At 46.1% G+C, this 15,181-nt stretch overlaps 1 protein-coding gene across 10 annotated transcripts in view; it reads right to left on the minus strand.

Moving 5' to 3' along the window:
- Positions 1 to 15,181, minus strand: part of WDFY4 (WDFY family member 4) — a 281,815-nt gene that overhangs the window by 243,159 nt on the left and 23,475 nt on the right. For 8 of the 10 annotated variants that reach the window (XM_077124656.1, XM_077124653.1, XM_077124652.1 and 5 more), the window contains exons 2-5: positions 13,620 to 13,989; positions 3,104 to 3,218; positions 2,191 to 2,297; positions 156 to 290 (exon numbers count right to left, since the gene is read on the minus strand). In XM_077124656.1, the coding sequence (XP_076980771.1) occupies positions 156 to 290; positions 2,191 to 2,297; positions 3,104 to 3,218; positions 13,620 to 13,989 (727 nt within the window). Of the gene's footprint in view, positions 1 to 155; positions 291 to 2,190; positions 2,298 to 3,103; positions 3,219 to 13,619; positions 13,990 to 14,215; positions 14,807 to 15,181 lie in introns of those variants that run through there. The other 2 variants (XM_077124654.1, XM_077124655.1) reach the window with 2 other exon arrangements.

Raw genomic sequence — 15,181 nt, forward strand, 5'->3', positions numbered from 1 at the left:
GGATTCCCAGGTAGAGGCAGGAACTCTGGCACTAAGGCTGAGAAAGGCCCTTTGAGGACTCTGAGCAGCCAAGAACTGCCAAGGGAAGGTAAGCAGCTCAGAGAAGCCTCAGCCTTGGGCCAGGCTGAGTGGAGCTCTGCTGCCCATCCACTCACCTGCACAAACATCCTCTGAACTTGAAGGTCACTCTCAAAAAGTTCATCCTTCTCCACGGGAAAGACGAAAAAGAGGTAAAGACACTGGAGCAGCAGGGCTGGGAGCCCAGAGTCGACCACACTGCCCAGTGTCTCCTGGAAGGGAAGAGAGGTGTGACCAAGGCTGCAGGGTGTAGGCATAGCTCAGATCAGCTGGACAGCGAGGGGGCTACCTTCAGGTAGGAGGGGGAAGAGGGAAGGAAGGGGGAGGGAGGGAGGGAGACGGGTGCAGAGCAGACAAGGGCTTCCCTGCAAGCATTCTGCTGGTGGGTAAATGGTTTTCTGATTAGGGAAGCAAAAGCTCAGCCAGAGGGGGCAATTGATGACAAAGGCATGAATAGCCGAATTAATGGTGTGGCCAGGTCCCTGCCCATCCCTTCCTCCATACCTAAGCCTTCGCCCAGACCAGATGGCTTTCTGGGTGAGGATCCATAACCCAGGCAGCCTCAGCTCCATGAAACCGTCCAGGCGCCCTCAGACAGGGGTTGAGCAGACCCAAGCAGGTGGCCCTAGCGGTAGCTGAGCGGGGAGCTCCTTGGGCCCCTCCTTTCCCCACCTCTGCCTGCAGCCCCACCGAGATCACAGCGCTGCAAACTGTGTGTGCGTCCACACACATAAGCCCACGCGCGACCGATCCGTGTTCCACTGTCCACTCAAACAGAAATCGTCAGTGCCACAGGTTGACTAACCGGGCAGTCGTTGTGGGTGAATTGGAGAAAGAAGAGAAAAGGGAGTCCAGGCCAGAGTAGTGAATGTATGGCTGGTAGCATGTCCTAATCTCTCTGTCCTGAAAGCTTCCATCCTAGGGTGATGTTCTCCCTTTACCTGATGCCTGACTCTGCCCATGACCAGTCCCGTCCCGGCCAGAAGGTCCCCCCTTAACATCAGCTGCTTAGCCTGCTACTGCTTCTGGACTGCTCGCCAATGGACAACCAGCCCCCGCATTAACTGGTCACCCCAAGTCTGTGGACAGCCCTTTCTCGGGGCAGAGGAGGCCTTGCTGAGTTCCAGGTCATCGTCCCCGGCCGGGGGGTTCCCAGCACTGCAGGGAAATGCGGCCGTCATTTGGCTAACTTCACACATCGGCTTCCAACCTGGCAGCCCACCTGCTGCGGCCAGGACACACCTCCACGCCCTGTCCAGAGGTCCCTCTGACCGTGGGCGCTCGCGGCAGCCCGAGGATGGCCCCCTACCTGCCTGCCTGCCTCCCTGCCGCCTCCCCGGCTCAGTGCAGGGGGAGCTCCAGAGCCACTTGCCAGAAGGGCTGGGTCCCTGGGCTGCCCTGCTGCAGGGCCTGCTGGGGAAGACAAGGGCACCCGCAGACTATCTGGGAGCACTCGGTTTCCCAGGGTCATGTGGAAGGACGTGACCGTGACCAAGGCCAGGACGGGGTGGGGAGGGGAAGGGAAGAAGGAGGCGGCAGCCCCACCTGAGCAGGCCCAGCAGGGTGTGCGGGCGGGCTCCTTCCCGCTGAGATTAGCAGGCAGCTGTAAGGGACAAGTGGCTCAGAGCCCGGTCTCTGATTTCCAAGACTTTCAGTTAGAAACATTTCTGAAAGAAACCTTTCCGAACCTTGTTTTCTCACCCCAAAAGCGGCACTGTCCTAATTCCTACTCAAGTAATTCTTGGGAGGACTGACTGATATGGTATGTGGGACCCACTCAGCGTTGCCCCAGCTCATAGTAAATAAACACTCACTGTTATGAATCCTTGCAGTGACCTGCAGAAAGCGGCACGTCATTCCCAGTTCTAAAGGAGGCAATGCAAGTGAGCCGCAGACACGTGAAATAACGCACCCAGTGGCACACACAGCTGGTGAGCCCAAAAGTAGAATGCCAACCTGAATTTCAGATTCTGAGACCCGCGTTCTTTATCCACAAGGGAAGAGGGAGGAGAGGAGGAATTGGTTTCAGGGAGAGGCAGCCCCCCTGGGCCGGGGTGTGCCCCGCACGCTGATGAGCGGGGTTCCGGCAGATGCCTGGGAGCTGGAACTTACCGAGTCTGTGCCCGTGAGCACGTACACCGACTTCAGGAGCAGGTAGCCAGCCTGGTCCACGTCCCCTTTCCACCACAGCAACTGCTGGGCCGCCACCCGCGCTTGCTCTGGCCACGGCACAGGACGAGAGGAAAGTGTGACCAGCAGGGCAGTGCACCGGGACCTCCCCACCCAAACATCCCTCCACCTAGAGGTTCCTCTCCCCCCCATGGAGATGGGCTTCGGCAGCGGCAGCTCTCAGAACTTCCTCCTGCCGACTGCCCCCCAACCCCATCTGAATCTCCAGCAAGCATGTCACACTCTGCAGATGAACCTCCCAAAAGGGCGCCGACTGCCCCCCAACCCCATCTGAATCTCCAGCAAACATGTCACACTCTGCAGATGAACCTCCCAAAAGGGCGCTCTTTGTCATGCCACTCTTCCTGTTCAAGAACCATCAATGGGTCCCTATTACCATATGAATGAGAACAAGCTTCTTGGCAATCAGTCTCTCCACATTCCGGAATCTTCTGCTCAAAAGCTATTCCTTCTCCTGGGATTCCGTCTTCCCCCTTGGCTCTGTGCCCATCTTAAAATTCTACCCAGCCTCAGGGCCCAACTCAAAGGAGTTGGAAAAAAACAAGGTGGAAGAAAACAAGGTGGGAGACCCCACAGCAGATAACATACTCTGGCCTCTGTGTCCTTTCTGGGACATGCCCTGTGTTAAACACTAAGGCAGAACTTTTTATCCCAGCACTGCTTCCCAGATGACCTTGGTCGGGGCAGAACTGGGCCTGCTTGCTCTTTGGAAACCCTGGGACTCTGCTAGAAAATAGAGCTGGGCTTAGCTGGAGGCCCAGGAGAGGCTGTCATAGCTGGCCAGGGCATGTCTTTGCTCTCCAAAAAATGTTCTCCGGCACCTCTGTCCTCTTACCTGCAGGCTTTCCAGCAAGGGCCCCCTGTATTTCTTGGGCAAGCTGATTAGAGACATCTTCTGCCAGTCTTTGGAGGCTGGGAAAACAGATGATCCCCACAGAGTGTTCCCAGGCCTGCAGCATAACAGACAGGGAGCTGCTGTTTGCTTTTGATGTCATAAAGTAAGGCACAAGAATCACCTTGCTTCCCTCCATGCAACATGCCCAATGACTCAACTTCCCCAGGAGCAGCACAAAGGACTCCAAACTCATGCACCCTCCCTGCTGCAACATATGCCTCCACCAAGGCCTCTAGGCTCCTTATCTTCTGCTGAGCTCCAGACCTGCACATTCAACCCAGCTGGCCCCTGGATGAGACCCCATGAGCAAATTCCCCCAAAACCTGCTGCACTGCCCAATGCGCTTCGTGTCCTTAACAGGTCCTAGCATGTGTCCACTTGCCCTGACCGGAAGCCCTATGTCTCACTGATTCTCCGCTGATGCCTTTTGTTTCAGTCATTCAACTATTTCCTTAAGATAAGCTCCAAAAAGTGGAATTGCCATTTCAGAGTGTACATTTATTTTAGAGCTTTTGATGCATATTACAAACTTGGTCTCCAGAAAAAGAGTTTATCAGGTCACACCCTTGCGAGCTCTAAGTGTGAAAGTGGGCACTCCATGTCCACAGAGAGCGCTGTCTTCCCTTTCCATCTGGACCAAACTGACCAAAGAAAACACATCTCATCTCAATTGGCAGTCTTTTGATTACTAGAGTGAATGAACACTTTTCATGCTGCTTGAATTTCCTCTTTTTATTCCTAAATGATTATTCTATTGGTATTTTCATATTGATTTTTAAAAAAAACACGTATATTATATATTACATATATATTATATATATATTGCTAATATCACATTATATAAGTATTAATAATACTATGTTATAATAATATATATATTATTAACCCGTGGTCCATAATACCAGTGTATCATTTTGCCTTTTGACTTTATTATTGCTTGGTTTTCCCATCCAGAAATCTGAAATGTTGTATGAAATTGAATTTCTCAATCTGTTGCTTTATATTTTCTGACGTCGGTTCCAGGGTCAGGAAATTCTTTCCCCACCCAATTTGTTTTGTTTCTTTTTAATCCATCATTTGGTATTTAAGGTCCTTGAAATGCTTTCTTATAGCTCCTTTCACTATTTCTGTCCTATCTGGGCATCGTTTTCCTCTGATTTTTCCCCTTATTGGTTAGGAGACTATGGCACAGAAGCCTTGGTTTACAGTTCTGCTTGAGATAGCAGATCATTTCCAGAATTTCCTCTTGGTTTCTGGACCAATCCTGCTCCTAGGTATTTCATTGAATTTTGGGGGCAGATGTCACTTTTTCTTTGTTCTACCAGGTGATCCTAGGCTGAGTTTGCTGGTCTGGAATGAGGACCCTGCTTCCAGACCAACGACCACAGGGGCCCTGGCCCTAGGTGGGCATTCTGGACTTTCTCGTCTCCACTTCCCACCAGGAAAGAAGGCTGCTGTGCACATTCCTGGTATCCAGTGACACTCGGGAAATGCAATTTTGCAGGACTGACATACACACACACACACACACACACACACACACACACACACACACACACACCTAGATCCATATGAAATTATATCCCTGCCCAGAAACTCCACTGGATTTTTTTTTTTAAGCTGAGTTCTAATACAAGTGAGATTCAGAATATCAGAAGGAAATCATTTTCAATGTTTTGTTTTTTTTTTGCTATGGATACTATATTTGTTTAAAAATAAAAATAAAAACTTTCTCTATATGAAAAGAGACTATAAGCACAGTGAAGAGATGTGCCACAGACTGGGAGAAAGTATTCATGATACATAAAACTCACGAAGGATTAGTATCCCAGTTCCTACAAATCAATAAGGAAAGGCTGCAACCTGATAGAGAAAGAAATTGGTGAAAGACACAGACGATTTCTATATGATGAAATAAATAATAAATCACTAATAACTGGAAAGATGAAAAACTAAAACCATAATGAGATATTTTATATACTTAAAATTGGCAAAAATTGAAAGCCTGACATATTAAATATAAGGGAAGGGGTGAGACCGCAGGAAGTTCAAAGCTCTGCTGGTAGAGTGCCATTGGGAGAGCCGCTTTTAAGAAGTATTTATCACAATCCAATAAAGGGAAAAGGGTCTATACTCTGTAGCCCAGCAATTCCACCCCCTCAGCATATTCCTGGCACATGTGCACAAGGAGAAGTGTCCAAGAAATATTTATGCAGCCTTAACTGTGACTGTGAAACATTGGAGAAAAACTTAATATTCATCAGCAGGGTAATGGGTAAATAATCTGTGTAATATTTATATAATGAAATATATAGAACTACACTCATCAACATGGATAAACGCCAGAAATAGCATTGAGTGGAAAAAGCAATTTGTAAAAGTATACTATAGTATGATTCTACAAAACGCTGTGAAGCTATATTGTATATTACCAATGGATATGTATGTGTCTATTAGGGCGTGATGTACCCCAAATTCAAACAAGTGGTTACCATTGGAAGGGAATGGGAACAGAATGTTCTAGAATGTGTACACAGGTGGCTTTAGTTTATCTGAAATGCTTTTCTTTCTTCCGTGCTGGGTGGGAGGACTTAGGCGTTCATTATACTTTGACCAAAACTTTCTCTGTGTCTGAAATCTTTTAATTTTCTGCCCTACAAATGTACACAGTTGTCCTTTACGTCTGTGAATTTGCTACAAACAACCAAAACGTTAGATCGCTGTTTGACACTATCACATACAGGAGACCTTCAAAGAAAATTTTCTAAGTCAACAAATGACCACGACACCTACAATATGTAATAGTGACACCAGATGCATTGAATGTTGTTTTCATGTCAAATACTAGGAAAAGGATAGATGCATTATTTCCATCAATCCTCACAAAAAAAACTCTATGAGGTAGGAACTCTTACAGAAACCGTCTTAGCCAGAGGTTCAGCACAAGGAATCAGTTAAGCCACCAGAGGCAGGCACTGAGTCATTTCTTATACCACATATGAACACCCAGCTCACATGTACGGGTCTCAGAAACATCTGGCTACCACCTGGAAAACAACTCTCACCTAAGACTTTAATCCCTGGAAAGAGAAGGTTGGTCCTTTGGGCTTGGAATTTCTGTGTTAAGATGATTCCCTTTGCCAAGACTAAAAACTTAGCTGTGATGTTTTTCTAGTGAATTCCTGGGGCCCCTCCCTACCCTGGCAAACCCCCCAAAGACCAATTTGCAAGCAGTTGACTCAGAAGCATCCATATCGTCTTGCGAGCAGTGGGACTCCAGGAGGCACTCTACAATAAAGCAAATTGGGCTACTGTGAGTTGAACAGTAATTGTATATGGAGCCAGCTTCTCCCAGTACTCAGACTCCTTCCGGGGACCGCAGCGGGCAACTTCTGGCGGCCACGTTAACTCTTTCTGGCTGTCCGGTGCCGTTAGATGCACAGAGGTAATCATTTACCAGATGGTACCGCAGAGACCCCCAAAGATTTAAGGCAGCTTCCAAAAGTACCTAATTTTTTGCCCCAAAGTGGGAGTTGCATGCTGAGAGAATATTGCTCAATATTTTTAAATGACTTTTGTTTACTAACATTATCTAAGCTGCACCATGATGCCTCACGGTTGTCCCTTACATGGAAGAAAGAGAAAGAAAATGATGCTTCTGGTCTCCAAAGGAATGACAAACCCTCTTGAGGAGATGGGGAGAGAAATCCAGCTTTTGAATAACAAAGAACCTGGTTGATTTTCAACTATTCCTTCAATGTCCCTGCTACTCCATTACTGCCGCATCTGGGGATTTTGTCTTTAAGTGAGTTCAAAATATTGTGGAGACTTGACGTGCGTTTTCCCTGCTCATGTGACATGGTTGGCTTTTTCCTTTGTAAATACAAAAAGTGATGCATCAAACTTTGCTTAAGTAACAGGAATGTTGTTTCCAGGAAGTAGGAAAAATCCATGTTGCAGGCCCCAATCGCAGGTGGGGTAGGCCAGAGGTAGTCAGGGAGTGGTATTTGCCCTTCCTGTCCTCTCCAGACATTGAACTTGAAAACAACTATTGGTTGTCCTTATTATTTTATTTAATATTACTTACCATTATCCAGTTATCAGGTGGGTCCACATTGGTTTATACAAGAATGAAGGACCACAGGAAAAAGCAGGAACTCTGCACCGTTGATTAGGCAGTTAGCCCAAGAGTACACACCTATGTATATGCATGCATGCACATATGTACACACAGGAACAAACACACTCACTTTGTTTTTTTACATGGGCAGGCACTGGGAATCGAACCCGGGTCCTCTGGCATGGCAGGCAAGCATTCTTGCCTGCTAAGCCACCGTGGCCCACCCCAAACACACTCACTTTTAAGCACAACCCATTTACTGCTCATTTCAATCCTCCTGCAATGGGAAATGAATGGACTCCTTACTATGTTACCCACTGTTCCAGATTCCTATTGCTGCATAACAAACCACCCCAAAATCCCATGCCTTAGAGTAACAGCAGTCATTTATATTTCTTGTGGATCTTCAATTTGGGCAGAGCTTGGCAGAGATGGCTTTTATCTCCTCCACTCAGCTCAGCTAGGGCAGCTCCTCTGGGCTTAGGGGATCTACTTCCAAGATAACTCCTGACTTGTTCTCAGCAGCTGCTAGGTCAGGGGCCTCGCTTCTTCTCCACATGAGCCTCTCCAAGGGGCTTCCTTGCTGCATGGCAGCTAGATTCTGAGAGTGAGTGTTCCAAGTGGCAGGGAGAGGAAGCTGCAAGTTTCTTGAGGCCTGAGTGCAGAAACTGACAAGACATCACTTCTTCCCAATTCCATTAATCAAGATATCACAAATCAATCCATATTCAAGGGAAGGGGGCACAGGTCTCACATCTCAAAACGAGGAGTGTGAGCGAATCTCCAGCATCTCTGACCTATCATATCCATATCCACAGATCTTTTTTTCTCATGCTGAACCCCCGCAAGTTGTATATGCCAACTTGTTGTAGAAGATTGTTTATTTCACTGTCTGCTTTCTATAAATTGTCTTCAACAACTATTTCCATAGTTCTAGCTTCCCCTGTGTTTATTATTATGGGATATGTCTGTGCAACTTGAAGACTGGAGGTGGTTCCCATTCCTCCAAAGCCAACTCCATTGAAGGCTACAGTACTTGCTATGGTTGCTAGAAGAATGTTTTCTTACTTGGTGTGAGACCTATGATGGAAAGGATTCTAGAAATAAAACACCAAAGCAAAAACTCTTGGCAGGAAAAGAACAGTCAATTGAGTCCTTTCTGAAAACATTGCTTTCCCCACTGCAGAAGTCATTGGCTCAGTGTCACTTTCTGAATGACCCAATAAATCATCCTCAAATCTAAAGAACCAGGCATTTGAACATTGTATGCAGGAGGTAGTGCTCTCCTAGTACCCAAAGAGAAAGTAAGGTCCTAGCCAGGTAAAGCCATGGGTAGGAAAAGACCTCCTTTCATCCCCCCACCACTACCCATGGGGCACAGGGATTCACAACAGAGTCCTGCCTCTGACTGCTCAGATCAAATTCTGCTCCCCCACTGACAACTGGATGACCTGGCCAAGTTACAGCACATCCCTAACTCTCTCTTTCTTAATTTATAAAACTGAGATTAAATAGCACTTATTTCCTAGGGTTATTGTGAGGATTAAACAAAATACCTGGTTAGTTACTTAGAACTCAGTGACTATTACCTAGCTATTACCAGTGCAAGCAACCACTCTCACCTGGGCATCAGGGCACCTAGTTTTAAGTCTCAGTTCTGACCCTGGTTAAGTGTTTGAACCTAGCAAGTCATTTCACGTCTCTCAGCCTCATTTCTAATATAGAATTTGGGTAGCATAGGTCAGAGGCAGACTAGGGTGATTAAAGAGAAAGCTGGTAGAATGGAAGAGAGAGGGAGGGATGAAAGAAAGAAAAGAAAGAGAAAGGGAGGGAGGGAGAAGGGGGAAGGAAGAAAAAGAAAGAAAAGAAGGAAGGAAGGAAGGAAGGAGGGAGGGAGAAGGGAAGGAGGGAGGGAGGGAGGGAGGGAGGGAGGGAGGGAGGGAGGGAGGGAGGGAGGGAGGGAGGGAAGGAAGGAAGGAAGGAAGGAAGGAAGGAAGGAAGGAAGGAAGGAAGGAAGGAAGGAAGGAAGGAAGGAAGGAAGGGATGGAAAAAAAAGAAAAGAAAAAGGCAGAGGGAATTGGACGAAAATAGCATCAAGGTACTGCTTCACTTGCCCTGGTTAAGAACTCCTCTTCCACCTAGGAAGGGGAACAAGTCATAAGGAGAGTCTATGATGCTGCATGATGCCCTTAGGTGGCTTCCCGTTGGGTTCCAATTCCCTGGGATTTCACTGGATGCCTCCTTGTCCCCAAGGCAATAAACAAATTGCACCAAGACTTTGACCATCGTGTTGAGTAGGTTCCCTCCTTAATACCCTGAAGGTGTTCTTTAACCTGGGGGTGGGGAGGGATTATCTGCTGTAGAACTAAACCAAACCCATCTTCGAACTTCTCTAAACTTTAATGTAAATTTATGTATAACAGATAGAAGAGTGTCTTAGTTTTCCAGGCTGCTATGACAAGTACCATGCAGTGGGTTGGCTTAAGCAATGAGAATTTATTGGCTCACAGTTTGGAATGCTTGAAGTCCACAATAATAGTTGTTGCCAAGGCTATGTTTCCTCCCTAACGTCTGTAGTGGTCTGGGGCTGACTTGCTTGTAATCCTTATGGTTCCTTGATTTGCATCCCATCACATGGCCATCTCTCTCTCTCTTTGTGCCTGCTCTTCCAATGTCCACTGACTTCCAGCTTCCGGTTCCTCCCTGTGACATTCTGACTTCATGTTTTATGGCTTCTGGTTTCTTCTCATTGGAGGGCGTCCAGTCATTTGGATTAGACCCACCCTCATTCACTTGGCCATACCTTAACTAACAATAACATCTTCAAAATGTCCTGTTTGTAATGGGTTCAAGCCTTCAGGAATGTGTTCTAAGATAAGACCACATCTAAAAAAAAAAAAAAAAAGAGCATGCATTTTGGGGGGGGGGGGGGGACACAATTCAATCTACCATATGGGATAAGGGGAAAGCGTGTCCCCTTTTGGGGGTTGGAAGAGGACAGGTATGGAGAAAATCTGAAAGAGAGGAATTTTAAAGCATCCTAAAGGGAAGTTCTTTGGGAAGAAGATGCCAAAGAAGCAGATATGCAGGAGCCTGCTCACAAGTCACTGCCTATTGTCCAAATTCATGGCTGGCTAGGTCAAGGGGGGGAGGCAGACACGGCCGTCCACCTGCCCCAGCCCTGACCACACATAGACCATCCTCCCACACTCAGTCTGACTGACTAACAGAGACCAGACCCTGCTACCCAAGGACACAATCCTCTCCAAGCATGGGTGTCAACTCAAAAATCTCATGTGCGTTGTCTTAGCACAAAGAATATTCCAGATCTTCTTGATTTACCTATGGACCCAAAATGAAAATAATCAGGTATAGAAAACAAGCTCCTCTCAAAGTGTTCCAGGTGGCTTTTATGTACACTCGGAAGTCAGAGCCCAGGAGGGACACAGTTTCCCCTGACAGCGAAGATGTGTGTAAGGTTTTAGGTAAATGACCATATTCCAGGAGAGATATATAACTTTCTAAATTCTGAAAACTCCCAGCTGGGGGTTCTTAATAGGTAACCTTGAAGACTGCATTACCAAATTCAGAGCACAGCGGTTACAAGCTTGAATTCTTATATTCCGGGGATGTTCCCAGTCTCCGTCTATAGCTCAGATCTTACCTGCATTATACCTGATCAAACAACATCCCCTCTTCCCCAAGTTCCTTTCCACCACCGACTCTTAATTAAAAAGCTTGAAGTCTCTGGCTTCTGACAGGGTTTCATTAGTCAGAACTTAACAAAAACAACAAGGCTTCTAGACTCGTAGGACTTAATAAATAGCATCTGGGTTTTAAGAAAATGATGAGAAGGCTGTAATGTTCTGCTTCTACAAGGATCAGCAGAGGTGGGTGCCAGGGATCCAAAGAGTAGCAGGTTATGTCAGCAGCATGGGGAACATGGTAACTGGATCTCAAATGGCCAGGTGCAGACATGTAATTTGGATCCCGGAGACTGGTTGAAGGGTAGTAGGGACCGTGCTGGTTTTCTGCATGCTGTAGACTCCGCAATCGTCATCTCATTGCTCAATCATCATCTCCCAGCAAAATGTAACTGATCCCATTTACAGGTAAGGAAACTGAGGCTTAGCAATAGTTAGTAAATTGCTCAAGGACATGCTGAGATGAGCTATGTTTGTCACAAAAGCCCATGGATTTAATGGCGATGCAGATGAATTCTGTATCCCAACACAGGCTTCCTAACCTTAATCTGTGTCCCTGTGGGTGTGAACCCAATGTCAATAGGAGCTCTTGAAGGTGTTGTTTTAAATTAAGGTGTGACCCCAATGAATGAGGGTAGGTCTTAATCCAGATTGCTGGAGGCCTTTCAGAGAGAATCTGGACATCACAGAAGCAAGAAAGAGAGAACATTGCCATAGGATGGGAGGCAGAGGGGCAAGCGAAGGAGCCTCAAGGACTGCCAGCAGCCAGCACCAGGACATTACAACCTTCTGGAGAAAAGCAAACCTTGCTGGTGTCTTGATTTTGGTCTTCAAGACTCAAAACCATGAACCAGTAAATCTCTGTTGGTAAGTCAAAACCAGTCTCTAGTATTTGTGATAGCAGCTCTGGCAGACTAAGGCAACCATTTCACTTGCAACTGTAGGACAGAGGTTTGGGAAGATTGACCAAAATCAAGGTGCAGTTGCAATAGGAATCCCTGTATATGGGGTGGCAAGTCCAAATGCTAGAGGGTGAACTAACTGAAAGGAGTGAAGGGGGTTAGGGGAAAGATATTTGGGGTGGGCAACTGTGGTAGCCTGGACAGACCAAGACTATCTTTGGCCTAAAAAGAGGGCCTCTGGCCATCTCCACCCAAGTGTGTTCAGAGCTGGCATTACTACTTCTCCCCAGATTTTCAGTTTTGGAAAAAATGACTACTAATTAAATCTTAAGCCTCGTCAACCATAGTAAACACATTCCAAGTGCTATTTGGTATCCTCTACCCTAGACCGTAGGCTCTTCGAGGGTAGCACCTCCAGTTGCCTGATTCACTGTATTATCTCCAAGCCCTCGGACAGAGTATGGGAGCTCAAAAAATATTTGTTGAACAAATGAATGGATTCCCAAGTCAACAAGGGCAGCCCCAGTGGGAACAGCACAATCTGAGACCAACAGGTCATCAACAGCTGCAGCAGGCCCACTGGTGCCTTGAGCTAGGAGTCCAGCAGACTGCTCATGTTTTTCTTTCCAAAAGGTAAAGTTAATGTGGGATGAGACTGAGCCACTCCCAGAAGCTGTGACTGAGGCACCTTCAAGACAGGTGGAGCGAGGAAGAAGAAAGCTCAACCATCTTTCCTCACTCGGCTCTTCTGTTGCAGTCCATTCCCTATGATCTAATCTTCAAAACCGCACGTATAAGAGTACAAGTCCAAAACATTGAGGAAAATTGTGAGTGAGTGTTACTTAACAATTTCTTACAGAAAGATATGCCTATTAAGCCATACATTCTGTACACACAATCCTGAGAAGATTCAGAGTCATCTTTGCAAGTCCTTAAATATTTCTGGTTAATAAATTAGATGAAATATATTATTAACAAAGGTTTTGCTCAATAAAAACCTGTCAAGGTCTCCATCTTTCCAAGCTGCTTGCAAATGGTAATCTCACAAGCCTAGAGAATGAATGAACATGTATATGATTTTTCTAACAGTAACCCAAAATCGACAAGTCAAGCAAAAAGCAAGTCCTCACAAAAAGATGCATTTTCAATCTTACAACCCCACTCCAATATACTTAGCTATGAGACAGACTGCATGGGCAAGAACTTTTGTTTTGAGACACCAAAGGAAACCCCACCCACCCGTGCTGTCACCAGCTGGCCAACAGTCATGGATGGACTGGGGTTTCTTGGAGTCTGTGACCAAGGGAAGGAGGGCTGTTCCGTGGCTCCCTACTGATTATTTCTCAGTTGCATCATTGGCACACTTGATACAAGACTTTCTGGTGCTCCTAGGTCTTGGTTTAGCATAACAGGAATCAGGATACTAGCATCTCTGGGCTCATGTGTCAGGACACGCATGTGTTTCTGTTTCCAAGCTGGGAGTGTGGTTGAATGAGGTAATTTTTTACATTAAAGGGACAGTTCAGGAGCCAGTTCTCTGTCTTTCCCAGGCCCCTCTCTACCCTGGAGATGAATGTCTTTATCAGATAGTATCACAGTCTCCTCTGAACAACCAACCAAAGACCACTTGTGACAACACTGAAACCATCAACTTCAGCGTCAATTCATGTCAAAAGTATCCTAAGAAAAATGCATTATTCTCCTGCAGTTCCAAACAAAAGGATACAGACCTTGAGAAAGAGAGGAAGGAGTCCCAACAGGCTTTTCTGACGCTCCTCTGGGCTCCTGAACACCAACTGCTTGAATTCCAGATATTTCTGTTCCAGCGTCTCCCAGAGACCAGTGGGGCCATGGGGTTGCCTTCCCGGGGAGAGGTTGGGCTGTGCAGTGGGCAGGTCTTCATTTGTGGAACCCGGGTCTTCAGCTCTGCCTTCAGCATTTGAAATGCCTGCCACCTCCATGGCTCCGTAAAGCCGATCTGAATTCAAAATGAGATACAAAATGCAAAGTCCTGTCACTGCTTCCTGACGAATCCAGGTTGTGGGACAAGGGGCAGTGTTCGTCCAGCCCAGTTCTGCTGAAGGAAGTTCCTCTAAGAATCTGAAACCAAGTAAAACAAGGAAGACTTTTTAAAAAGAGACGCAGATTTAGCTGTGACTAACACTTAATGGTAATCTAATATGTGCCAAGCACTCTGCAGACAACAGAGATGGTTTTCTGGTTCCTTTTACAGAATAAGGAAACTGACCTGGCCAAAGACCTTTGCGTAGCTGCAAAGTCGAGTGAAAATGCAAACCTCTCACTTCAAAGCCTGCGTTTTCATTACCTGCTGCTGAATAAATAGAAGAGAAATACATAAATCTTCTCCCAGTATTTGTAGATGCATGCTGTTCTGCATCTTGAATTATAGCTTCCTTTCACATGAGTTTGCAAGGATATCGGTTCTTCCTATATTCTCAGCATTATTTGGTTCACACTCAGTGTCTTTAAAAGACTGATCTCAAAATGATTCTTTAAACCCCAAGCTAAGGAAAACATGTCCTCCGTAAGTGCGTGGAAAGCTGGGCGGGTGAGCCTGGCACCTTGAGCAGTAAGCATAAAGAACAAGAACCAAAGATCAATTATCTGAATAAGCCCTGAGAGTACGCTTATTTGTGTCTTTGACTTTCCAATCGCCATACTCTTTGGGTGAGTAAAGCTTGTCTCACAGTATAACAAAGGTTGGCTTTTCGTTTGCCTGTTTGTTTGTCAGGAGTATAGGAAACTTCAAGGAGAACTTAGAAGGCGCAGGCTTCCTGCAAGGAAATGTCCCTGACAGCAAGATCTGGTAAACAACTAATAATAGGGCAGCCTGACCCACAGCGGCACTCCCAGAGTTGTTTTGCTCTTGGCTGCAGCATGTGAGACAGTGCACCTTGCTTTATTTTTAGCCCAAACACCCATTGCGCAATTTACAGGCTTTGGATAGGATTTCATTCGATGTCAGTGGCCAAGCTGACAATTCTCTCTCTGAAACAGTTTCACCCTTTATGTCCAGAGCGCCACATGCCCCAGGATCTATTCTAGCATCCACATTTTTTGTTTTCAGACATCATTTTTAAAAATCCTTGTCTTATTATGATAGCCTTGTACATTCGCAGCGGAAAATCCAGAGTAACAAAACATCAGAAAGACCATCAAAATTGTCTATAACCCTGCTACTCAGAAAAAGGACTGTTGATTTTTCAAGGTATGTCTGTCCAGCTTTTATCTAAGAATATAAAATTGGATTAAAAATATATCCATAGTCTTG

This window comes from Tamandua tetradactyla, chromosome 13, assembly GCF_023851605.1.
Source record: "Tamandua tetradactyla isolate mTamTet1 chromosome 13, mTamTet1.pri, whole genome shotgun sequence".
Lineage (NCBI taxonomy): Eukaryota > Metazoa > Chordata > Mammalia > Pilosa > Myrmecophagidae > Tamandua > Tamandua tetradactyla.